Source organism: Chelonia mydas, chromosome 17 (genome assembly GCF_015237465.2).
Source record: "Chelonia mydas isolate rCheMyd1 chromosome 17, rCheMyd1.pri.v2, whole genome shotgun sequence".
Lineage (NCBI taxonomy): Eukaryota > Metazoa > Chordata > Testudines > Cheloniidae > Chelonia > Chelonia mydas.
The window spans coordinates 19791853-19817177 of NC_051257.2; the positions used below are offsets into that span (position 1 = coordinate 19791853).

The 25325-nt window shown below is 44.5% G+C and overlaps 1 protein-coding gene and 1 long non-coding RNA gene across 7 annotated transcripts in view; one reads left to right on the forward strand and one right to left on the reverse strand.

Moving 5' to 3' along the window:
- Positions 1 to 15292, forward strand: part of TAF15 (TATA-box binding protein associated factor 15) — a 30670-nt gene extending 15378 nt beyond the window's left edge. For 2 of the 6 annotated variants that reach the window (XM_043531078.1, XM_043531079.1), the window contains exons 8-16: positions 7956 to 7990; positions 8551 to 8583; positions 10323 to 10432; positions 11233 to 11362; positions 12519 to 12620; positions 14065 to 14149; positions 14241 to 14329; positions 14435 to 14537; positions 14908 to 15292. In XM_043531078.1, the coding sequence (XP_043387013.1) occupies positions 7956 to 7990; positions 8551 to 8583; positions 10323 to 10432; positions 11233 to 11362; positions 12519 to 12620; positions 14065 to 14149; positions 14241 to 14329; positions 14435 to 14537; positions 14908 to 14947 (727 nt within the window). In that variant the 3' untranslated portion in view covers positions 14948 to 15292. Of the gene's footprint in view, positions 1 to 7955; positions 7991 to 8550; positions 8584 to 10322; positions 10433 to 11232; positions 11363 to 12518; positions 12651 to 14064; positions 14150 to 14240; positions 14330 to 14434; positions 14538 to 14892 lie in introns of all 6 variants that reach the window. The other 4 variants (XM_037880421.2, XM_037880420.2, XM_037880423.2 and 1 more) reach the window with 4 other exon arrangements.
- LOC122463181 lies at positions 5988 to 23390 on the reverse strand. The gene is made up of 3 exons (XR_006286305.1): positions 21830 to 23390; positions 21069 to 21133; positions 5988 to 10279 (listed from the first exon to the last, which is right to left on the reverse strand). It is a non-coding gene; the product is annotated as an uncharacterized LOC122463181 (long non-coding RNA).
- Between the last annotated feature and the right edge of the window lie 1935 nt (positions 23391 to 25325).

Sequence of the window (25325 nt, forward strand, 5' to 3'; positions counted from 1 at the left end):
GAGATGCACTGATTTTAGGGAGAGGTCATGCTGGCACTTACGTAGTAACTGTTCGATATGCCCTTTCCCCTCCCCTCCACCCATTCTGTACTCTTACGGTTAGAACACAGCACTAGGACTGAGGAGTCCTGAGTTCTGTTTTTGGCTCTGCCTCCAGCTTGTTTTTCTTCTTTGAGCAAATCACTTTTCCTCTCTGGAAAATAGAGAATGTGTCTCTCAGGTTGTTGTGGTACTTAATCCTTTTCTGCAAAATGTCTCCAGCCCATTAGATGAGAGGTGCTATGGAAGTGTGTGTGTGTGTGGGGGGGGAGTACCTAAAATCCAGAAAAAGTCACTCAATTAGTGCAGTGTCAATGGAGCAACCATAATTGTTCTGTCCCCTTGTATCAGAATCTGTGGACTCAATGGGTGAAGTTCTGCCTTCAGATTACACTGAAAATTTGGCTACACCCATGCAGCTTCTTGTGCAACGTAAAACAGAGTTTGTTCCACTCAGTCATTGAGTTATCACACTGCTAAACATAGGATTTTCTTGGTTGTGTGTGATTAAATCTAAACCTGATTTTAACTTTATTATATTACAAGTGAAAATTATGCATTGCTGCTTATTTGTTATATTTAGTTCCTTTGTGTGGGGACTGAGCCTAATCTAATACCAAGAAATTGTCGTACAGCCATAGTGGCTTGTATTATCATGCCATCTGTGTTTAGAATTAATATTACGTTATTAGGTTTCTGTACGTTCATGTTCAGGCTTTACAGAGTTTGGAAGAAAATAAACAGGGACACAGGTTTATGGAGTTCAGTGAATAAATAACTGTTTGTATGGAACTTCATTAGATAACAATAGTGATTTCTCATCTCTTTGTATCCCCATTACACTTCCAAGTAGGTCACTTCCTGCAGCTGTTTCTTTATACTAGCATAAATTTAATACTTTGATAGAAGTAAAATCCATAGTTAGCAGAATCTGTGTCTTTAGTGCTGTGCTAAATAGTCAGTTCTCATTTCAGTTATATTTAGAAAGCTATGTCCCTGCAAGTAACTCCCATTGTGCTCAATGAGAAGTCTAGGTGCATATTGGAGGGAAGAATTTGGCCTTTGGCTTTTAATGCCACTTGTTCCAATATCTGCAGCTTTTTTCTCTTTGAAAGGAACATTTATTGCTTGAAGCCCTCTAAAGACAATACAAGTATGCATCATTGATAAAAAGGGAGTAGTAAAGCTATTTGAAGAATTTTAGCTGAAAGATGCTGCTTGCTTCAACCATGATCTTGGGAACACTGGTGATATTTGTACTCCTAAGATTCTAGCAGCTGTTATTCCTGATGTGACAGGTTTGGTCACAGAGACTGTCTTGGGACTGTCACCTGATGTGCTGAAATTACCTCTGAGCCCAGTTTCCCTGCCAGCCTGGGACTTCCAGAACCCTGCCTTGTTGAGCCAGACACACTAGCCTGCTGCAACACAGACCCAGGGTCTGGGCCACGCCCCCAAAGCTGCAGACTTAACTGAAAACATCTCCAGCACCCAGACCCCAGTTCCCAATGGGTTCCAAACCCCAAATAAATCTGTTTTACTCTGTATAAAGCTTATATAGGGTAAATGCATAAATTGTTCACCCTCTGTGTCACTGATAGAGAGAGATGCACAGCTGTTTGCTCCCCCAGCATTAATCACTTACTTTGGGTTTATTAATAAACAAAAGTGATATTAAGTATAAAAAATAGGATTTAAATGGTTTCAAGTAATAACAGACCAAAGTAAGTCACGAAGAGAAAATAAAACAAAACACACAAGTCTAAGCCTAATACATTAAGAAACTGATTACAGGTAATATCTCACCCTCAAAGATGTTCCAATAAGCTTCTTTCACAGACTATACTCCTTCCTAGTTTGGGCCCAATCCTTTCACCTGGTACAGTTGTTGTTAGTTCCAGCAGACATTTCAGGTGGTAAGTAGGGGTTTTCTCATGACTGGCAGCCCACTTTGGCAGCCTGCTCCACCCCATTTTATAGCTCTGTCACAAGGCAGGAATCTTTTCTTTCTGGGTCTCCACCCCTCTCAGGGCCGGATTAACCTTTTGTGGGCCCGGTGCCAAACATATTTGTGGGCCCCCCTTGGGGGGGGAGGAGCATGGGAGGGGGAGGGGGTTGGTCCCCAGAGCGAGGGGCCAGCAAGCGGCAATGGGGCATGGCATGTCAGGGCAGCCCCACTCCGCCCAGCCCAGTGCAAGGGCACTATTTACAAACAGGCAGTTGCCAGATGCACAGTGGCCCACCCGGCCCTGTGCTGCCAGCATGCCCCCTTCCCCTCAGGGGTGGGCCCATGCCATGCCACGCAGCCCCACTGCTGAACACCAGAATACCTCCCCCTCCACCCCCCGGATTCCCTATGGCCAGAGCATCCCACCTGCCCCGGACCCAGGGGCTCAGGGCACAGTGCAAGCAGAGCAGGCCAGGGCCCCTTCTGAGTATGAGCCTGGCTCCATGACACTACTGCCCCCCTTGTAAATGGAAAAGTACCAGATTTAAGATGAATTTCATTATCAGGTGACATGGTCACATGTCACTGTAAGACCCCTAGTCTCTATTCTTCCTTGGTTGGCCCACTCGTACACAGGAAGGTTTGCAGATAAATAAACCATTTACAACCAATTGTCCTTAGTCAATGGGAGCCATCAAGGTTCTAAACCACCATTAATGGCCCATACTTTGCATAATTACAGTAGGACCTCAGAGTTATACTTCATATTTCTAGCTTCAGATACAAGAATGATACATGCATACAAATAGGAGGAATATATTTACTAGTTTATAACCTTCATTATGATACCTTACAAGAGACCTTTTGCATAAAGCATATTCCAGTTAAATCATATTCACACTCATAAGCATATTTCCATAAAACGTATGGAGTGCAATGTCACACCAGACTCTGCCAATAGGTTTGAAAATAAATGAAGATGGGTGGATACCAGCTTACAAGAAAAATCTAATGACAGCATTTTTGTGACATTAGGGTTAATTTTTGTGAATGGTGATTAGGATTCACTTTGGCTGCCTAGAATTCAATTTTTTGCATTGGTGATATGGCTGAATTTTTTGCTAGTTTTCTGACTGATTAAAGGATGTTTTAAAAACCGGAACTCAAGCTGATTATCTGTCATATTCAGTCTATATATATAAAGCTTCTAAAAGGCAGTATACAGTGTGATACTAGTTATGTTACACACATCCCAGGACAGGGGTGTGTGTTCTGTTGCATCCATGTATTGCCAAACAGTCCAGTTGCTGAGACTGTCTTCTTAACTAGGTCTTCATGGTAAATGTGAGGCTGCACAGCATCAGCTGTTTAGAGCAAACAGGTCTATGTGACTTTTCCCTCACTTAGTGCAGCATTTTGGATCCATATCCATGCACCTCTTCTCTTTCTTAAGAAACCTAAACTCATGTTGGGAAGGTGAGAAATAAGATGTTTAAGTCCCTGGGTCCCCAGCAGCTATTTGCAACGATCTCAGGGGAAAATGTAATACTAAAGTACATGTGAAAGAGGAAAATCTGTCACTTACATTCATCCAAGAGGTCTGCCATCTAACTAATACAGATACATTAGTTCAGTTGGTCACATGAGACATAGCAGAGAATAACCAACACTGAAGCACATTAGGACAACAATACACTTTTACAGAATACACCTCTACCCCAATATAACGCGGTCCTCGGGAGACCAAAAAAATCTTACCACGTTTATAGGTGAGACCGTGTTATATCGCACTTGCTTTGCGCCCCCCCCCCCCCCCCCCCCCCGGTTCCTTGTTCCCTGACTGCCCCCTCCAGAGACCCTGTCCCTAATCACCCAAAGGACCCCACCCCCTACCCAACCCCCCGGCTCCCTGTCCCCTGACTGCCCTGTCCCCTGACTAGCCACACCCCCCCGCCCCCTGACAGGCACTTACTGGCAGTGGTGGGAAGCGGAGCAACGTGGCCCCTGGCCACTCCACTCCGCCACCTCCCAGCCACAGCGCTCCGCTTCCCGCCGCCGGTGAGTGTGGGGAGGTTGGGGAAAGGACGCCCTCCGCACTCACCAGCGGCGGGAAGCGGAGTGACGCGGCCACAGTCCGCTCCACTTTCTTTGCCCTGGCCCCAGCCGTGTCGCGGGAGGGCGGGAGGTTGGGGAAAGGTCTCGCACTCACCTGCGGCAGGAAGCAGAGCGCCGCGGCTGGGAGCTGGTGGAGTGGAGCGGGCTGGGGCAGGGCTGCTCCGCTTCTGCCGGTGAGTGTCGGGGGGGGATCCCTTCCCCCAAGCCCCCACCCCCAAGTGACATGGCTGGGGCTGGGGCAAGGGAAGCTGAGCGGGCTGCTCCCAGCCCCTCAAAATCCCCCGGGCCACTCTGGGACTGCGGGGCCCCCAAAAGGGCCCCCCCACAGCTTCTGACTCCCAGACCCTGCGGGGGGAAGCCCCTGACCGCCCCGAGACCCTCTGCCCCTTATCCAACCGTTCGGCCCCGGCTCGGCATCCTTAACACGCTGCTCAGAGCAGTGTGTTGGAGCTTTACCGCGTTGTATGCGAACCCATGTTCTATCGGGTCACGTTATATTGGGATAGAGGTGTATAGTAAAAATATAAACAGTCTATAAGTTGCAAAAATGATCTCTGTTGGGTAGTAATGCTTTCAGCCTGTGGCTTCAGGCATTACATATCCAGCTCAGTCACCTTCTTGAATTCTGGGGCATACATTTTCTACTCACGGTATTCATTTTCCATAACATCCTGATTGTTTACTGTAAATAAGTGTCTTATTTCTCTATCTACATCTTTCATGTTGTATATTTACAAACCAGAAAAAATGCACGTTCTGAATCGTGCAGTCCTGGTGAACTGGGGAAGGAATCCAGAGTTTGAAATCTTGAAGACAAAATTTGCGTGACTGATTCATTCACTATAAATCAGTGTACCAAGTTCTGAGCTAATATGCCAATGGGGCAAAGTTTTTAACTGACATTTAATAAGAAGGATACGAGGAAACCTGTTGGTCGGTTCTTAGGGGATTGAAGTGAATTGTGGGTGGCAGAAGTGTGTTTGCAATAGAATTTTTGTGATCACCATTCTTGCTTTATCATCAGTCTTTAAAATTATCCATCCTTTAGCAGAGGCTACTGTAAATAGTGTTTGGAACCCATACATTTTTATCTTTCATGCAGCTGAATATAATTGCATATGAATGTCTGCCGTTTAGTGTTTCAAATAACTTTGTGTGTATATATAACATTTGAAAGTCAACAGCAAGTTCATGAAAATAGATCCTAGCTGAAGGTAATATTCCATGAATGTAAATATAACAGCAGTTGCTGCAAGGTTTTGTCATGATATAACAGCTGTTTTCCTTATATGGTAATAAGTCTTTAAAGCTAGCTTACATAATGATTAATGAAATCCTGGCCCTCGTTTTAGACAGATTTACCGTCACCTCACAGAAAACTTTTGACTTTTTAAAATTGTAAATTACATCTTGCATTCATCACTTCACATTTGTTGTATCAGAAAATGTATATAGAGTATCCTAAAGAAATGAATCCCATATTGATGCTTCATAGCCTTGTGACGGGTTGGATCACAGAAACCCCCTGGGGGCTGCCAACTGATGTGCCAAGACTACTTCTGCCCCTGCTTTCCCTGCCAGCTTGGGACTCCAACACCCTGTCTTGTTGAGCCAGACACGCCAGTCTGCTCCAACACAGACCCAGGGTCTGAACCATGTGCCCCAAAGCTGCAGACTTAACTGAAAGCAACTTAAGAAGTGTTCCTGTCTTTAACACTCAGATCTCAACTCCCAGTGGGGTCCAAACCCCAAATAAATCCGTTTTACCCTGTATAAAGCTTACACAAGGTAAACTCATAAATTGTTCGCCCTCTGTAACACTGATAGAGAGAGATGCACAGCTGTCGTTTCCCCCCCGGCCCAGTATTAATACATACTCTGGGTTAATTAATAAGTAAAAAGTGATTTTATTAAATACAGAAAGTAGGATTTAAATGGTTCCAAGTAGTAACAGACAGAACAAAGTGAATTACCAAACAAAATAAAATAGAACACGCAAATCTATGTCTAAGAAAACTGAATACAGATAAAAACCTCACCCTTAGAGGAATTCCAGTGAACTTCCTTTTACAGACTAGTCTCCTTCTAGTCTGGTCCAGCAATCTCTCTCACTCCCTGTAGTTACTGTCTTTGTTCCAGTTTCTTCCAGGTATCCTTGGGGGTGGAGAGGTTATCTCTTTAGCCAGCTGAAGACCAAAATGGAGGGGTCTCCCACGGGCTTAAATAGACTTTCTCTTGTGGGTGAATACACCTGTGTAGAATCCAGCTACAAAATGGAGTTTTGGTGTCACATGGGCAAGTCACATGTACACGTATGACTGAGTTTCTTACCAGCCAAGCCACCTTCCTGGGAAAGCTCAGATGTGGATTGGCGTTTTCAAGTTCATTGTTGGCTTAAGTGGTTCTTGACTGGGCATTTAACTTGCACATTCCTTTCTCAAGAAGCTGACCAAATGCTCTACTAAGGCTACTTAGAAATCAGGCAAGTATATAGCCAATATTCATAACTTCAAATACAAAAATGATACATGCATACAAATAGGAGGAATGTATTCGTAACCTTTACAGAGAGATGTTACATGGCATATGTAGCATAAAACATATTCCAGTTATGTCATATATACATTCATAAGCATATTTCCATTAAGCCTTATGGGGTGCAACGTCACAAGCCTATTTTACTAATGTCCCTTATTTTGAGCTCTTGTCCCACACTTGGACCTTAACAAGTTGAGAGATTGGAGTTAATTAGGAGTCCCTCCAGACTTTAATCATAAACTACTGCAGTGGCTGGTGCATTAGCTGTGGGGCAGAACCTCCAAGGGTTAGGCAAGGAGTGCTAGTTGAGGATTTTTACTTGTACTCTCTTTATCTTAGTTACTCTGCATAAGAGTTCCCACAATGAGAAATGAACTTTCCAGTTTACTGCTGGTAACTGCTGTGGAAAACCTGCACTCCCACACAAGCAGGCAGTCTTGTAAACTTGGAAAGGCTTGGCTGTTAACTTTAAAAATGCTGCTGATCTTTTTCTAAAGGCCTTGAATATTGAGTGTGTTAATCCTTGCACCTGGATTTAGTTGTTAATGTTAAATGTGGGAAATATCAATACCGTGAACCACACATTAAATAGAATAAGCGTGGGAGATATCAGGCTTTTACTACCATTAAATTTGGAATGGGACTTCACATCAACTAAACTCCCCTCATTCCCTGGCAATCTGTGTGTGTAAGCTATTAACTTGGTCTACGTTTTGTGCCACAGGTTTCAGAATGAATTAATTAAAAGTTCACGACCTCTGCTATTGAAGCTCATTCTCATACACACACCTTATCATTAATGTCAAATGCTAGTAGTACATTGTTGCACAGATTCCCAGATCCTCACACATCCTACTTCAGAGTGTGCTTAGTAATACTAATTTATCCAAATTTACTTGAATGCATAAGAATAGAGATTAATTAATTTCAGTTCACAAGTGGTAATTAACTATCCATGCAGCTGCTAGATTGGAGTAAAGCCCACTAATTTTTATAAAAAGTATGCCTCTGTTTTAAATCCCAGTTTTAAATAGCATTCGTTTGGCTTGTGGGCTGGAAAAGGGTTTTTTAATTAGTGTATACACCCACCTTTGTTTCAGCAATTCTTTTGGAGGTTAGTTTCTGGGATTCGTGCCCTAGGAGATTAGCTATCTGAAAGAATAATCTCTGAACACAAATAAATAGTGTGCAAAACATAGAGGTGAAGCTTTAGCCACTAGACAATAACTTTTGATCAGATAAGTGTAGATTGAGCCTTAGGCTCAGCACGTAGAGACTTGAGGAAGAAATCATTTCTTCAATTTTTCCTCTGCAGTGGTGGTGACCGTGGTGGCTTCAAAAATTTTGGTGGTAAGTGCCAAGTATCCAAAATGTTTCAGTGGAAATTCTGTATAAATCTAAAAGCCACCAATATCTTATTACTATCCAGTAGAAGCATTCTAGCGTTTCTGTTTTTCTGGGGCTGGTGTGTTTGTGTGCTTTAAAAGTCAATCTTTTAACAATAAACTGGATTTCTACTCTGTCAAATTGCATGAAAGAAATTGTGGAGATTTACAACCTTCACCGGATTTTGGGTTTTTTGTTACAAATGCTGCTTTGAAAGGTACTAGTGACAAAATAATTGTGGTAAACTGCTTGGTCGTCTGACAACCAGCATTTGCAAGATAAACACCAGCATAATGCTAATGTGGCAGATGCCATAGACTGCAAGCTAAAGAACGTGTTAACATTCTGCAGATGCCTGCTACTGAACATTTTAATCTAAATATTCTCCAGATCTCTGGTTAATGACTTAGATTTTAGATACATTGCATATGTAGCTTGAATATCTTATCTTATTTAACAAGCTTTGTAAAAAGGCTTTCCTTGCTAAAGTAGCCTTTCTTTCATTTTTTTTACCCATTCTACAGGTCAAAGGGATTATGGACAGAAATCAGATGCTGGTAAGAAAACAAGCATTGTGTGGATTGCAGCTCTTCATCCTTCATAGCATTTGTAACATATGCAAGCACTTTGGAGAATCTTGACCAGTTAGAGAACTGATCTGAAAACAACAAGATGACATTCAATAAAGACAAGTGCAAAGTACTACACTTAGGAAGGGAAAATCGAATGTGCCAGTACAAAATGGGGAATAACTGGCTACGTGGTAGTATTGCTAAAAAGGATCAGGGGATGATAATGGAACACAAATTGAACATGAGTTATCAATGTGATACAGTTGTGAAAAATGCTAATATTGTGGAGTATATTAACAGGCGTGCCGAGTGTAAGACATGAGGTAATTGTCTCCCTTTATTTGGCACTCATGAGGCTTCAGCTGGAGAACGGTGTCCAGTTCTGGGTGACACTTTAGGAAAGATATGGACAAATTGGAAATAGAGGAGAGCAATAAAAAGTTTAGGAAATCTGACCTATGAAGAAAGCAGGTCCCCCCAGTTTTTTTAACCTAAGTCTTCAAATATGTTAAGGGATGTTATAAAGAGGATGGTAATCACTTGTTGCTCATGTTCACTGAATGTAGGACAAGAAGTAATGGGCTTAATTTGCAGCAAGGAAGATTTTGGTTAGATATTAGGAAAAACTTTTTAACTGTTAGGGTAATTAGGCTCTAGAATGGGCTTCCAAGGGAGGTTGTGGAATCCTCCTCATTGGAGGTTTTTAAGAACAGGTTGGACAAACACCTATCAGGATGATCTAGGTTTACTTGGTCCTGCCTCAGTGCAGGGGGGTTAGACCTGTTGAGTTTTCTAGGTCCCTTGCAACCTTGCATTTCTATGATTTGATGTACTTCAAAATGCATGCCTGGAAAGAGGTGGGGTGGCTGGGATTTTTGTGTGATTCAGATGTAGTTTAACCAGGTGGGCTTTCTTCTGGGATAGATCAGCTCTGTTAAATACTGGTGCATGTGACTATACAAGCATATTCTTTTAATGTTTAACGCATTGCTCAGCAAGTAAAAGTCAAGTTTTGTCTAGTGAATTCTGGATCGACTTGAGTCAAGTAACTGATGATGTTCTTGTTTTCCTTGAAGATGCTGAATATAGATAATTTTCTGATATAGATTATTTTGGCAACATTCTTTTAATTTTTATACTTGTTTCACCATAGTCCTTCACTAAAACTTGAAGGACTTTTCAAAAGCTGAATTACTCTTTACAATTGCTATTCACTTTTTGCACTGTCTTGGATATGAAAGTAGACTAATCTGTTTCACACTTATTTTTGGTTTCATTTTTCTGATTCTTTTATGCTGATACAGTGCTTTTGTGTCTTCCGTGGTATTTCAGTTAAATTTTATAGGCCTCTTTTTTATTTAAAATCTATGCATTTGGGGCCTACTCTACTTGAATGTCCTAGGTGCAGAGAAAAGTTGTCAGATAGTCAATGTAATCATTCTGTGATGTACTGTAGCATCCTAAGGCTATCTTCCTGTACTTCTGAAGCTGTTGGTGTTAGCGCTAACAGCACGACCTCAGACTTCTCTCCCTTCGTTAATATGAGAGCTCCCAATCCTCCAGGTATCCAAGGAGATGTTGCAGGACCACACATGAGTCTAAAATGATGGAGGTTTTCTCTGACCTCAGATGAAGTAACATTTTTAACGGCTGCAGCATGTAACATCTCCTTCTGGCTAATCTGTACAAAAGCATTTGGTAAAAAAATTTACTTTTTTTAATAGATACAGAATCTGACAACTCTGATAACAACACCATCTTTGTGCAAGGACTTGGAGAAGGTGTTTCGACAGATCAAGTGGCTGATTATTTCAAGCAAATAGGTATTATAAAGGTGTGTGTGGTGACAGATCATTCGGAAACCTTTTCAGAGTAGCAGCCGGGTTAGTCTGTATTCACGAAAAGAAAAGGAGGACTTGTGGCACCGTAGAGACTAACCAATTTATTTGAGCATAAGCTTTCGTGAGCTACAGCATCCGATGAAGTGAGCTGTAGCTCACGAAAGCTTATGCTCAAATAAATTGGTTAGTCTCTAAGGTGCCACAAGTACTCCTTTTCTTATTAGGAAACCTGTAGATCGAATATGTTGGAAGTGTCTTGAATAGCAGCATGTTTCTTCCCTTTTATTTCCCAGAATTTGTAGATCTTTCTTTTATCCTACTGGGTCGCAGATGACAGTTTACAGAAAAAGAAATTGCTGGTCCTACCAACTTACTAGCACAGATGTCAGCTGCTGTTTCTCTTTTCTATTCCTAATTCTCTAATCAATTCCCTTACCACATGTCCCTATCAGTAGAGAATCTCAAATGCTTCAACAAGTAATTATGCTCCATGACCCACTCACTTAGGGCTTTTCTTCCTATCCTCAGAAATCCAAATCAGGGCTCTCATTCACTGTACTTGACCTCAAATAATGTCCAAACAAGGCCTGGGGCCACTTCATTTTAAAGTTCATGCTGTGAGCTGGAGGGCAGTCAGCTTTCTTCCATCAACCACTTTGTTTCTGTAAGTTAGCCCCCAGGAATCTCCTCTGTGAACACTAATTAATTATAACAGCTCTTACTGTTAACTGGCTCAAGCAGTTTTCTCCATTAACTGAATGTTGAGGAAATACACCTTTTTTTCCCCCCCCAGACTAACAAAAAGACTGGCAAACTTATGATAAATCTGTATACAGATAAGGATACAGGCAAACCAAAGGGAGAAGCAACAGTATCTTTTGATGACCCTCCTTCTGCTAAAGCAGCCATTGACTGGTTTGATGGTAAGATTGCCTGTTCTTCCTTTTCTGCGTGAAACTTAGCAATCAGTAGAGACTGCATATTAATGTTCACATGTGGACTGCATGCCACTTTTTAAATTCATTTCAAACAGACTCCTGTTTTTTTCTCTGATGCACTAGTTGCGACGAAAACCATTATTTATGGGGCTGCATGTCAGTTGTCCCTGTATCCAGTCTAGTTAATGTGAGGGTGGGTTTTTCTGATGTGATTCAAGACCATGCATCTTCATGTGCAGCCCATGAAACTAGAATATCGCAGTGAGCAGGAGCATACAAACTGATGTGTGGTGTGGGAGGTATCATGGTGTTGGTGGCAGTGCCTAGAAACCCCAGACAAGGTTAAGAGCTCATTGTGGTAGACACGCTACAAACACAGTGAAAGACGTCTTGTGCCCTAGAGAACTGACAATCTAAATGGACAAGATGGACAAAGAGCAGGAGGGGAAGCAGAGGCACAGAACAGTGATCTGCCCAAAGCAAGACAGCCTGGAAGATGGAAATGGAACCCAGGTCTCCAGGCTTCCAGTTTTGTTGCCCTGTCCATTAGACCACACTGCCTCCAAAAGTACTTCAAACCAAATTAAATTGAGCCCTATCATGATTCTTTTTGTAACATCTTCCCTTCATTTATGCTCCTATTTTTCCTTCATGTGGATGCTTTCTTTAACATTTATCTGTGAGAACATAAACTTGGGCACTGCAGTAACCAATGTATATAGCTAGTTGGAGCATACAGTGTATGGTGCTAGCTTATTATTCCTTAGATTAAACTGCCCTGTAATAAGCTATACTGATGTCAAGCATAGCAGGGAAATGTGTTACGTGCTTGCATCATGTGACCTTAATTTAAATTGCAACTTGTAGATCATACTTTGATTTAAATACGCATCTCTTTGTGATAGCATATTATATCAAGAACAGATGTAATTACAAATCTGTATCTCCTTACTGTTTGCCATCTGTGCGTTGATGTGATACGATGCTACAACTCATATTTTCAAAAGCATTTCGATTTACCGGGATGTTTTTTCTCATACTGCTGGTGTTGAATTTAACAATGCAAGTTACAGTCCCTTTGGATCTTGCTGTTCATTATTGAGCTCCTGTGAGTTGTTCCTCTTTCTCTGTCCCCCTTTAGGAAAGGAATTCCATGGCAACGTTATCAAAGTTTCGTTTGCAACCAGGAGGCCTGAATTTCTGAGAGGAGGTGGAGCAGGTGGCGGTGGCAGCGGACGTCGAGGTGGTAGTAAAACTGAGAGGGTCTTTCCTTGTGCATGTTAAATGCTTTAGCTTGTGATCTCTCTCTCTTTTTTTTTTTTTTTAAATTATTATTAAGAGGACTAACCTTATGGCAGTAATTTGTTAAATAATGAAGTGTGGGCTTTGGGAAGGCATAGTGGAAGAGATTTCTGGCACTTAGGGGGTTAGTAGGGATGGCACCAGCATGTGGGAGTTCAGGAAAACTGAAGTCTGTAGTCCACTCTTCTGGACTGGACCATAACTAGTTCTGTATGTTCCCGATGCGGAGATGCTCTCTGGTTCAGTGCTCATCCTGGCTTATAAAGAAATGGTGAAGTAGCAACTTCAAGGCTGGGCGTGTATAATTACACAACACTGCGTTCTCAGCGATTGTCTTAGGATGCATTATCTGGAATTTGCAAAGGGAGTGCAGGGAGTTGGGCACCCAACTCCTGCTCAAAGTTAATGGAAGATGGGTGCCCAACTCCTATAACCCTCTTTGAAAATCCCAGACCCTTTGCATAGTACAGCCTTATCAAATGAGTCTGCTGGATATTGATCTTACTACACTTCCTTTGACATGAGGGTTTTACACATTGTGACTCTTGTGAACAAACACTAGTTTTTAGGCCAAGAATTTTAGGTGGCTGATAAACAGATCATTTTTAAGAACTCCATTTTGTGTAAAAGGTCAGGACTCTGATGGCAAAAGCAAGGACAGAATCCTAGTGTGTGTATTGGAATAACCCTGGTGTACATGGTCAGGGAGAGCATATATTTAGTTTATTCTGTGACTTGATCTGTTCATGTGTGGTTGGAGTTGGATGTGTATTAGAATTTCAATGAAACTTCAGTAATGCGTGTGACAGAGTTCAAGCTGATTAACTATAAATCTATCAGCTGGTAGAGTACTTGTAGTGCTGAAAAGGGAATAAATAGAAAATACATGGAGCGGACTTTTCTGGCCACCGGGTGCTGCTCCTGCACAATATTTCCCCTTCTGCCTGAGCTGAAATAAGCTCATTCATACCTGAAGCTCTGTAGCTGCCCAAATACATAAACTGCAGGAGACTTGAGTCCTGCAGTTCAGAGGTTTGACAGATGTTTAAACTCCTATAGAGCATTTGCAGTACCTTTTAAATATTAAATGTTTTCTCTTTTGGCTAATTACATTTTAGCATTTCATAAGAAATTCTAAAACGATCAGTTTGTAAATTACACTTTGTTGTTATTTACAGGCTGTCATCCATTTCCAGAGTTCCTAATTCAGTGAAACTATAATCTTAGAAGGTGGCTGATTAAGTCAGCTATCTCTTATTGCTCTACCAAGAAACTGAGTCTGTCACTTGGGGCCTGAAGTCAGTGATAGTCTGCAAATAAATGTTTCGTGTGTAGATTACAGGAGCACTTCCCCTGCTTTATTCTAATGATAATTCTGTCCACAGGTTCACGAGGTGGATTTGGAAGAGGTGGAGGCTTCCAGGGTAGAAGTGGGGATCCCAAAAATGGTGATTGGATTTGTCCTAACCCGTAAGTGTTGTGTTAGTTTGGTAGCAGTGTTTCATGTATGTACATTCAGTTGTTGAGAAAACTCCATCTGAGGAATCTTTGTCTCTTTCAGGAGCTGTGGTAATATGAACTTTGCTCGCAGGAATTCCTGCAATCAGTGCAATGAGCCCAGACCGGAAGATTCACGTCCATCAGGAGGAGGTGTGTAAGAAATCAGCACAAGTGTAATGAGTTGCTTCTGACTGTTTTAGTTACATTTGGGGCCTTTTAACAACATGGTTTTGATCTTGCATTTCTCCCTTGCAGACTTTCGTGGGAGAGGTGGTTTTGGAGGTGAAAGAGGATACAGAGGGCGCGGTAGCAGAGGGGGTGACCGAGGTGGTGGCTATGGTGGTAAAATGGGAGGAAGGTAAGCATTATCTTTGCTACTTTGTCAGTACGTGTGGGATGTAGATTTTAGGAGTGTGGGCTTTTCTTTGACTAATAGAACATATGATTGGCTGGAACAGTCTGGGGGGAGTCATGAATCATGAAGTAACAGTATTAAGCACATGTATTTTTCATAGTATAACTGTGTGTTCATAATGTAGATTCCTTTTGCTAAAGGACATACAAACACAGGTCACTAATAATAATTTCTGCTAGGCAGATGTCAGCTATCAGCAGTTGGCAATGCTCACAGTAGAAGGGGAGGGTAAAGAAGGAATTTGCACAAGTTGGTGTGGGGAAGGATGGAGTTGTACTGTGACTCACTAGACTCTCAGATTTTTTTCTTTCAGAAATGACTTCAGAAACGACCAGCGCAACAGGCCATATTAGAGACCCTCGTGAATGCTCTGTTTGTCTCTTCGATGCAGTCAGTAGTGAAATTGCCGGAGTTTTGCCTGCTGCTTTACCCATGGCCGCTTTTGGATGGCGAATGACAAGGAATTTGGATTTTTATTTTGGTGGGAGGGACTGGGGAAGTTTTTTTTTTTTTTGTTATTGTTTTTTTTTTTTCACAAGTCCACTGAAATTTCATCTTTAATTTCCAACATTCTCCTGTTTTCTCCCCCTGAGCTCTTCAGCCGGCTATAAGAAGGAACAGAATGAACTGTAAAATATTGCCAATATCGGAAGTGTTTTGTAATACAACAATAAAAGCTGATTGTTTTATTTGTGAAATCTTACATTGTTTTTCCAATTACTTCATAACTTTAAGCCCCATCCTTTCCCTCCACATTCCCTGTCTTTCTGTGGTGCAACCTGTGTAACAAATAAGGGTCTTGCTTACAAGTGACATTACACTTTATGTCCCTAGCTCCATGAAGTGCTCTTAGAACCTCTTTGGTTTAGTCCAGAGGTGGGCAAATTTTTTGGCCCAAGGGCCACATCTGAATATGGAAATTGTATGGCAGGCCATGAATGCTCACGAAATTGGGGGTTGGGGTGCGGAAGGGGGTGAGGGGCTCTGGGGTGTGGCCAGAAATGAGGAGTTCAAGGTGTAGGAGAGGGTTCCAGGCTGGGGCAGGAGATTGGGGGCGGGGGGGTGAGGGCTCTGGGGTAGGGCTGGGGGTGCAGGAGGGTGCTCTGGACTGGGACCGAGGGGTTTGGCCGGTTGGAGGGGGATAAGGGATGGGGCGGGGGTTGGGGTGCAGGAGGGGGTCAGGGGTGCAGGCTCCAGGTGGCGCTTACCTCAATCAGCTCCCAGAAGCAGCAGCATGTCTCCAGTCTGGCTCCTAGGCAGAGGCGCAGCCAGGCAGCTCTGCGCTTTGCCCTATCCGCAGGCGCTGCCCCTGCAGCACCCGTTGGCCATGGTTCCTAGCCAATGGGAGCTGTGGGGGCGGTGTGTGGAGCCCCTTGGCTGCCCCTACACATAGGAGCCGGAGTGGGGACATGCCACTGCTTCTGGGAGCCACGCGGAGCGGGGCAAGCCCCCAACCCTGCTCCCCGGCTGTAGTTCGAGGGCCAGATTAAAACATCTGGAGGGCCGGATGCGGCCCCCGGGCCGTAGTTTGCCCTCCCCTGGTTTAGTCCTGGAGAAGCTACTTGCAATCCATGTCTTTGGCCCCAGACTTAGCAGTGTAGCTCAGTGGCAGCTCCACAACTCCCCTACTACTTTGCACTTTCCTTCCCTCCTTGCTGAGCAGAAGCTCAAGTCAGCCCTCACCTGGGAGTGTCTACTACTCTTTGGAATTCACTGCGGTCATTCTGGGAAACCGTAAGGTGCCAGTGTGTTCCCATGCTGTTTGGGACTTGATCAGACTAAGGGAATGTTAAGTCAAAAGGTGGGACAGGATGGCTCAAAAGAGAAGTAAATAGCTACGTACCGCTTCACCTCTGAGTCACTGCTGTTGAAACTAATGCGGTGGTGAACAAAAGTAAAGAGGCAGATATTCCATAGCCTCTTTAAGGATGAGTTCGGCTCTCAGCCCACCTAGTAGAGGGGTAACCCAGATAATTCAAGCCACAGCGGGCACTCAGCAGGGAAGCCAACGTTTGAAGGAGCAAGGGAGAAAGCCTCCTAAAGGTGGTCCCTCGAAATCAAGGCTGCAGTGGATTGGTGGGTTGCTGTGAGAGTCTTGCACTGCTGCTTTGTGAATGACATTCCTGATCTTTAGTGCTCTCAATCTTACACCAGCATTACATTTACTTTCCTGAAGTAAAGGTAGGACAGCTGATAGTCTAAGGCATCCTGCAGGGCAAAAATATTATAACTGTGGGCTTTGAGGGCCAGTTTTGATCCTAATAACTGGATGGGTGGATGATCCGTATCTGTAGTCAGTTTGCCTTGTTCAATTCTGCATGGACTTGGGAAAAACAACAAAAGGCTTTTAGTTAGTTTAGTAAACGCTGACATATGGCGTGGTGCACGTTCTGTGTTTGTAATCTTTGGATAACCTCCCAGTAACAGAGTAGAATATTGACAGGATCAGCCTCCTCGTCTTGTAGATCAATTGGGTATGATGCAGTTTTGCTGTGTGAGGATCTTTGAGGCATCATCTCAAAAACAGACCTCTTGTCAATTCTGCATGGGCACTAAAGATACCACGACTCTTAGATCTAACCGATGCCTTTCAGTGTCCGTTTTTAGAGCAGAATGGTTGATGTACATTTTCTATGTCCCCAAGGGATGTGTCCCCGAGCCTCTGTTTGCCAGAAGGTAGGAATGGGTGACAGGGGATGGATCACTTGATGATGACCTGTTCTGTTCATTCCCTCTGGGGCACCTGGCACTGGCCACTGCCAGAAGACAGGCTTCAGAGTAGCAGCCGTGTTGGTCTGTATCCGCAAAAAGAACAGGAGGACTTGTGGCACCTTCGAGACTAACAAATGTATTAGAGCATAAGCTTTCTTGGGCTACAGCCCACTTGATCGGATGCATGGAATGGAACATATATATTGTGGAGGGGGAGGTAACGTAAAACTAAATGAGCACTTCCCATTTTCACCCCTTTAGGTGTTACGTATTTCCCCTGAACTACATCAAGACTGGAGCCGGTGAGCACCAGTCTGCTTTGGTGTTTCTGTGCAGGCGGCGTTGCCATGTTAGTCAAACAGACGTTTGCTCTATGGCTTCTTGTAGATTGTAGATTTACTTTTTTGGTTTAGGCCTTAAGTATGCATCACCATTGAGCTAGGCAGTCTGTGTTGTAAATTCCTACGCTCATGTGATTGCAATCTTGTCGCAGCATAAGTGCTAACCAAACCGCCCCCCCCCCCCCCCTAAAAAAAAAAATACCCTGAACAAACTGAGGTTTCCTAGTTTGTAAATTGCCTTGGCTTTGACTGGCTAGGGCCAGTCCAAAATACACAGGCAGAGTTGTTTATTACCCACAGAGCTCCATAGCTGTGCAGTGTGATTTTGCCTTCCTGATAGATGGAATCCTGGTCGCAGAGAGCTTACCATCTCAAGCCCTCGGGCTCTATGTGGATGCATGGATCCACATGCACAATTCTCCATGCAGGATTGGGGCCTCAAATGAACACGAGCCGAGGCTGATGAGCAGCTGGGTTAGTGGGAGGACAACATAATTATAAACTCATGCGGAAGGTGAGTTCACATATCTAGAGTTTAGCGAGAAGCTTGTCACGTCAAATAAAAACCCCTTCGGTATAGAATGGCTTGAATCAAGTCAAATACGCCACTAGCAAGAATAAAACTTAAATCTTCCCCTTCTCCCCGCTGCACGTGCTCACCTGGCTAGTTTAGGGGCAAGCAGCACACCTGGCCAAGGGGAGCAATGGGGAGGAAAATAGAATATCAGGGCTGACAGAGAAGATGGAGGAAGATTGATCTCTGCATTCCTCACTCAGGTAGAAAGCGCTGCCTTGGAAGAGCCAAAGCAAGGACAGTGAATTGCAGGAAGTGGCACAAAGGGCCTTGGTCACTTAACTAAGCAGGGGAAACGGAACAGGGTGTTAGTTCTTTGGGCATAAAAACGCTTCCAAATTGCATGAGTGTATCTTAATAGCCACCCTCCCCCGCACCACCTTTTGAGATTTAAAACCACTGCTACCTGCCTTTTTCATTTCAAATCAGGTGCAGTCTCAATAGCTCCCACTGAGACCTAAGCGCTTTCCCTTAGTTAAGAGCATCTGTGCTTTCAAATGGCCTGATGCTGCGTGTGCAGGATGATAAATCTTAATGCTGCCTTGGGTGCCTGAAGTCCATCTGTCTTACTAAGCAGGTAAATGACCAATTAAACTGGCCAGGCCAACCACTGGAGCTTTATTCTTCCCACTCTTGCAATGAAAACTTCATGTCGCTTGGGTTGGGTTTAGCATTGCTGGCTGTACCAGTAATTTTGCTACCAATGTTTTGCACCTTTCTCATGAAATGAAGGACACTTTTTGCTGAATGCTGTGTCTTGTGGGAAACTTGCCGGCCAGCCAGGGAAGGGTAGTATTAGCCCTAATGACAGGTCCACTCTCTTAGCTGGTCTTGCTTAGATACAGCATTAAAGACAGTGGTGTGTTTGTTTTTTATTGTGGTGTTTTTGGGTCTTGTAACCAGTGCAAAAGCCCAGATGAAAGTTTAAGTATGACAGCACTCCTACCAGGTCCGTCAGTGGATACTGGATGAAGATCAGTGGAACAAGATTTAATGAGGCAGGAATTAGCATCTGATTTTCGAGCTAAAAGGAAAATGAATAGCTGGGAGCTGCCCAGGAGCTGTGTCCAGACTTGTGCTTTCCAGACAAGGTAACGACAGCTGCTAACTCTTTGCCTTCCAATTAAGCAGGTTACTGCTCTTTGAACCTATAGTGTCTTGCACCTAGGCTAGAAAGCTGCCTGCATTTACTCCCAGAATTACGGCGCAGTTGCAAATCTAAATCAGTGCAACTCCTAAAGGGTTCAGCGGAGGGTTTCTGGTTTTATATGGACTTATGTAAATAAAGATAAGATGCTTTTATAATACCCTGCCTTCCTGTAGCAATTTTCATCAGTAGACTTCACAGCAACTTTACAAAGGAGATTAGTATATTATCACCATTTTACAGCTGAGGAAGCTGACGTACTGAGAGGAGACCTGACTTGGCCAAAGTGACCCAACAAGTGACTAGCTGAGCCAGGAATAGAGTACAGGTCTCCTGAGTTCTAGTTGCCTGTGCTGTCCGTTAGGCCAGCCTGCTGTAAGATGGAAAGCTTTCTGTCCTGACAAATTTATAATTAATGCAGCCAAAAAGAGAAACAGGCCAACAGCTCCTGTACAGATCATGTAGGGAAAGATTGGCGGAATAAATGGGTTTGAGGGCTCTGGGGTAAGGATTAGTTCTTCCCCCTTCACTCCCCCGATCCCTACATGTACAGCACCTAACACAAGAGATGTAAAGACTTTGCCATTTTTAAAAAGGCCAGCGGGGGTGTAGTTTCGGAAGGTCTTGTTATGAAACAGTGACAGATTATTTATAAAAATGCATCTGGCACTCGCCAGGAGGAATAACAAGTTTATAAAATAACTACATACCACAGAGAGATGCCAGCACAGAAAGCGGGGATGCAGTAATTCCAGAACTTGTAATGCCACAAAAATAGCTAAGAATTCAACACAAGGCCAAGCAATTTCAGCGCTGTCTATATAGGTCGCACACTATCCCAGCACCTCTTGTACGGTTGTGCCACTGGGTGAAATCCTGGCCCCGTTGAAGCCAATGGCAAAATTCTTTTGACTTCAGTGTAGTTAGGATTGCATCCAGTAAAAACACCTAGATTAGCCAAGACACAGGTATCTATTATGTTTCCACCAGTAGGTGGCACCTGCTCCTGCCCCAATTTTGGTTGCCCTCAGTTTCGTTATACAAGCTTGGCAACAACACAGCAGTCCAAATTCACTCTCAGGTGCGAGCAGGCTTTTTTAAAAAAAAAAACAACTCCTCAATTTTTAGTTCTGACACCCTTCTGTAATTCAGACGAGGCCCTGATCCCGCATAAGTGGTTGCCTGCTTAACTGCGGGCCCGCCGAAAAGTTCCCTTTGGCTCCAATGAAGCGAGACTCGGTGCGTAAAGTGAAGCATGCGGATAAACGCTTGCAGGATCAAGGGCCTAAGCTTGCGACGTGTTTTACTTATTTTTACGCACGCATAACTCAAATAGCTTTAATTTAAAAATAGTCTTCTGGGAACTGTGTGGTTCAGGAGATGGAAGATACACACTGCCTTTCCCACTCAGCTCGACGGGTCAAATCAAGCCTTGTCAGTGCTAACCCAAGGTTACACTGGGTATGGGTAAGGCCCCTCGTTTTTGGGTTACCAATTTTTACCTTGGGTTTTACAAAACCCGCTATTGGGTTGTACTGATTTCCCCCTGAATTTTGGCCACTCAGGTACATGAAAATACTGATCACATTAAGGAAATCCAATCCATTGCATTAGGTAGGTGTGCTTATGTTAATAAATTAGTCTAAGTGCAAATGCAAGGTTGTCTATTAAAGTAAGGTACGGTAGTGGAAGATACGCACCTGTGCAGGTGGGTACTTGAGTCATAAAAACAGAAGTGCAGTAACTCCCTGAAGCCGGCTCTCCGCTGTGGAAGGAGAGATGGGGGCTCAGTAACCTGGTCAGGTTGCTGAACTGAAGTGGGCCCAGAAATGGAAGAGTTGGAGGAGGTAGCATGAGGAGATGACTCCCTTTCTACTTCTGGGCCCACTTGTCTCTCTTTGTTGTTTTTCTTCTGGCCTCCCATCCCCCAGTGTTAATCCTGATATTTACCCAGAGAACTATGCAGTTAATTTTGTCCTGTTTTTAAAAAAAAATTATAATAAACACTGATAAATTCCTGGGAAATTTTAAGCAAAATAAAGCCTGAAAATGACCTCCTGAGTTCCCTTCCAACCCTGATATTCTATGATTCTATGAACACCTTCCACTTGATATTTTTTTTAATTGCATTAAAATTGCCTTGAACCCTTCCTATTGCTAAACAGCTGTTAACCATTCTGTTGGTGGATGGGAGAAAGGCCAGCTTTGAAAAGCGGCCGCTATGTAGGCGCTCCTTCTCATCAAGATTTTTCTTATGTGCATGAGACCAATGGGAAAACGTTATCACAATGCAACGGGAAGTTATGTATCTAATCCCTGCGCATCAATTCCATCTGCCAGAAGGCCCGGCAAAGAGTAATTCTTGTTGTCATTTTGTTATCAAGATAACAAACAGAGGAGCCTGGAATGCTTGGCCGATAGTGATTCATAATGTTGGTTTATAAACTTTTCCTGAACTCACCTCCACCGGAAACAGACGATGATTTATTTGCTGCTCGGCACTGCTACGCCATCACTCTCCGTATATTTTCATAAACCTTTACGGCTGCAGAGCTGCTGCTGTAGCGATGTATTTTACCCTCCATTACGTTTTTTAGGCTACAATTACGATGCTAGAGGCCGCAGTTCAGGCTAAGCACTGGGATGTGAGCCACCTTAGAATCAGAGGCTCAAATTCTGGAAGTCTCATCACCTGCTGGGGGAGAAAAGGAGAATTTGAAGTCCCTGCAGTTACGATCTTCCAGAAACAAGGCCCTGTATGGATGTTCAAGAAGTTGTGGTGCTGTTGTATGGGTGTCTGTGGCCAAACTTCCCCTCCCGGTGCTGCTCTATAGCGTGTTGGTTGCCCGGCTGCTGTTCTCCTCCCAAGAGGTGGCTGCATTTCCATGCTAGGTTAATTGATTCCTGGGTCTGGGTAATTTGCAATATTCTTTGGGATCTTGTATGATGAAAACTGTTTAAAGCCTTGAACCTGAGTCTCTCTCAGTTTGGGGAAGAAGGAAAAGTGGCAGGGTTCAAATTCCTGGATGTAGTTCCCACCCTACATTGCAGTTCTGAGTTTGATCCTGAACCTGAAAGGGTCTTTAGGGCAAGTTCAGCTGTGTCCAAATTCTTGAAAGAACCATCGCTCTCACAGGAGCAGCTGAACTCACGTTTCTGGTTTTAGGGGCCAAAATCTCTTGAGCAGCAGCTTTTCAGACCTGGGCTTTCTAGAACCCAGACTTGAGCCTGGGCCCCTGACTCAGCCTTGAGCTCAAGGCCGGCTCCTTGACCCAGCTTCGGCATGGGTCAGACACCAGCCTCCTAAAAATCACAGAAAGGAAACCCAGGAAATGCAGTTAGAAGGTTCACACATTTCTTGAGTCATTAGGGGGCCCTGGTGCAGGTGCTTTTCCAGACACCTCTGCGCAGCGGGGTAATGTGAGGATGGAGTTTCCTGCTTTGTTTGGACCTAAGCCAGTCACTTTCCCATAGTTGTATTCTCAAGTGAAACAGCAGATGGACGGTTACTTCCTCAAGCCGTCTCACACACTGATGCATGATGCATTTTTTTTTTTGCTGCTAAAGGGACTGTTGCTTAGAAGTGCCCTGAGGAACATTCTGATCTTGTATCCGCTTGGCTGTGCCGGTAAACGGACACCAAATATTCCACTGAACCACCCACTCCCGCATCTTGGCCCTGGTCTCTTATGATATCCCACCTCGCCCCTCCCGGCATTCAGGCTCATTGCCCCGGCATCTGAGCGTCTGCCCCAATTCCAGCCTCGCCACTCCCTTCGTTTCCTGTCTTTGGGCCGGCTATCGCTCAGCCTCCGATATCCTGCAGCACCAGGGTCTCCCCTCTCTCTTCCTTTAAATCACTTCTGTGGCCTGCAAGTTGGCAATCTGTACGACAGACAAACATCAGGCAAGGCGCGCTGGGAGAATCAGAGGCTGGCTATTGTTTTCAGTTGGGATGGGCGTTGATGTGGCCTATATAAACTGGTGCTACTTTGGCATCAATCGTAGGTGGCCTTCTCCTGAGACCGACTAATGGGCCTTGGAACCCCTTCAAACTGAGCTGGGCCTCCCTGTATTCTCCATCCAAATGAGTTTCTAGGAGCTGCAATTGTGCAGAAATCTTGGGAAGCGAGCCCACTGTCTGCAGGGCGGGACGGGGTACATGGGAGCAGGACAGGCTCAGCGGTCAGCGTGGGGAGGACTAGAAAAGGGGGGAAAGGAAAAAATTTGAGTGAGTCAGTTGTAATGAGCCTGTGGGTTTGTCTACACTGCAGCCGGGCGCAGGGGGGGCACAATGGGGTAACCGCCCCCAGGATGGACGTAGGGTTTCAAACAGGATTGGCCTCAGGGTGGTTAGCCCCTCTGGTTCCCTGTGCAGCTGTTGCCATGCTGTGATTTTTAGCACGCTGGCTCAGTCAGACCTAAAGCAGGTATGTCTCTCCAAGGGGGACGTGACACCCCCAGCTGCAGTGTAGACATGCCCTGAGTTGCAAAAGACACACAAGACTTTTGATCAGGGCTTCTTAACCCCATGTCGCTGTTGTTCCCGGGTTACTAGTCCGTGGTGGATAAAAGTCAGAACAAAGGGCTGGGTAAAGTCTTGAAAGCAGGTTAGGAATTCCTTGAGATGAAGGATGGTCTCATGGGTAAGAGACTCAATGGACTGCATTCAACTTTCAGCTCTGACCTCCTTGGACTGGTCATTAAAAAATAATAATCTCCCGGTGCCTCAGTTTCCCCATCTGTAAAAGGGGCTGATAAAACTTCCTCTTCCTCTTTATACTGGAAATGCATCAGGATTGTCTCCTGCTATATGTGTGTACAGCAGGTAGTGCAAGGGGGTCTCGGCGTCAGAGACTTCAGCTGCTATAGAAACACACAAATAATAATGATGTAAGGCTGGAGCGTGGCGTGAATGCCGGTAGCTTGTTACTAGCTCTCTGCAGTGCCCCTAGGTGTGGAGGGGCCGGGATTGGGTCTGGTTTTATTTAACATCTTCATTAATGAGCTGGAAGGGGTTGGAGCCACGCCTAGCTGAAATGAACACATCTGCAGATGAGATACTTGGACCTCCAGCCGGGCCAGAGCGATACACCTAAATCTTGGTGCAAACTGCCCTGGAAAGGGGCTGCCTGGAGGGGGAGCGTCTGCCAGACTGTTCTGTTGAGGAAGTCGGGGGCAAGGTGAAATGGGCACAGTGCTGCTCCCCCACAAAGCCCATGGCTGTCTGCAGAGCCAGGGCAGGGCCCTGTGTCACCAGAGGAGAGCTAGGCCATGTTTTTAGCCCAAAGCTTTTTGCAGATTCACCTGCCCCACAGTGTGTTGTGAATTTGTGTCCATGGTGCCCGATTGTTTTCCGTGGCCCCCCCCCCCAAAAGAAAGAACAGAAAAGAAAAGAAAACCGCTCAAGGGTTTGATTTTGCCATTCAAAATGTCTCTCTGTTTCAAAATTTCCTTTAATTTTGTTAAAGGATCACGATCGAAAGTCACCACGCAACATTCCAGTTGATCTCAAACAAAATGTGTCAGCCTTTTGATTCAAAAATATCCCTGCTTGGGTTTGACCCCAAACCATATATAATATATATATTTGTTTAAAATTTCAGAATTGCCAGGGACCCAAAACATCCCTTCTTGGTCCAGCTCTGTCTCCATTTATCCCCCAGAGACCAGGCGGGTGGGGTAATAGCTTGGACTGGACCAACAAAGACAGGCTGGCCAGCTCACACCCAGCTCTTCTTCGGGTCTAGACTGGGAACCTGGGGGGAAAGGGGTTGGCAGAACTAACCAGCCGCTTGAGGACAAGTGCCCTGCAGAGGAGCTGGGCGCATCGGCCAGCAGGGGCCGGGCCGGGCCCTGGCACCTTCCAAAGGTCGCCTCTCATCCCCTTCGGTTCATCCGAGCTCCGAGGAGCCCGGCGGGGCACCGGGGGGCCCACAGCGGCGAGGCGGGTTTAT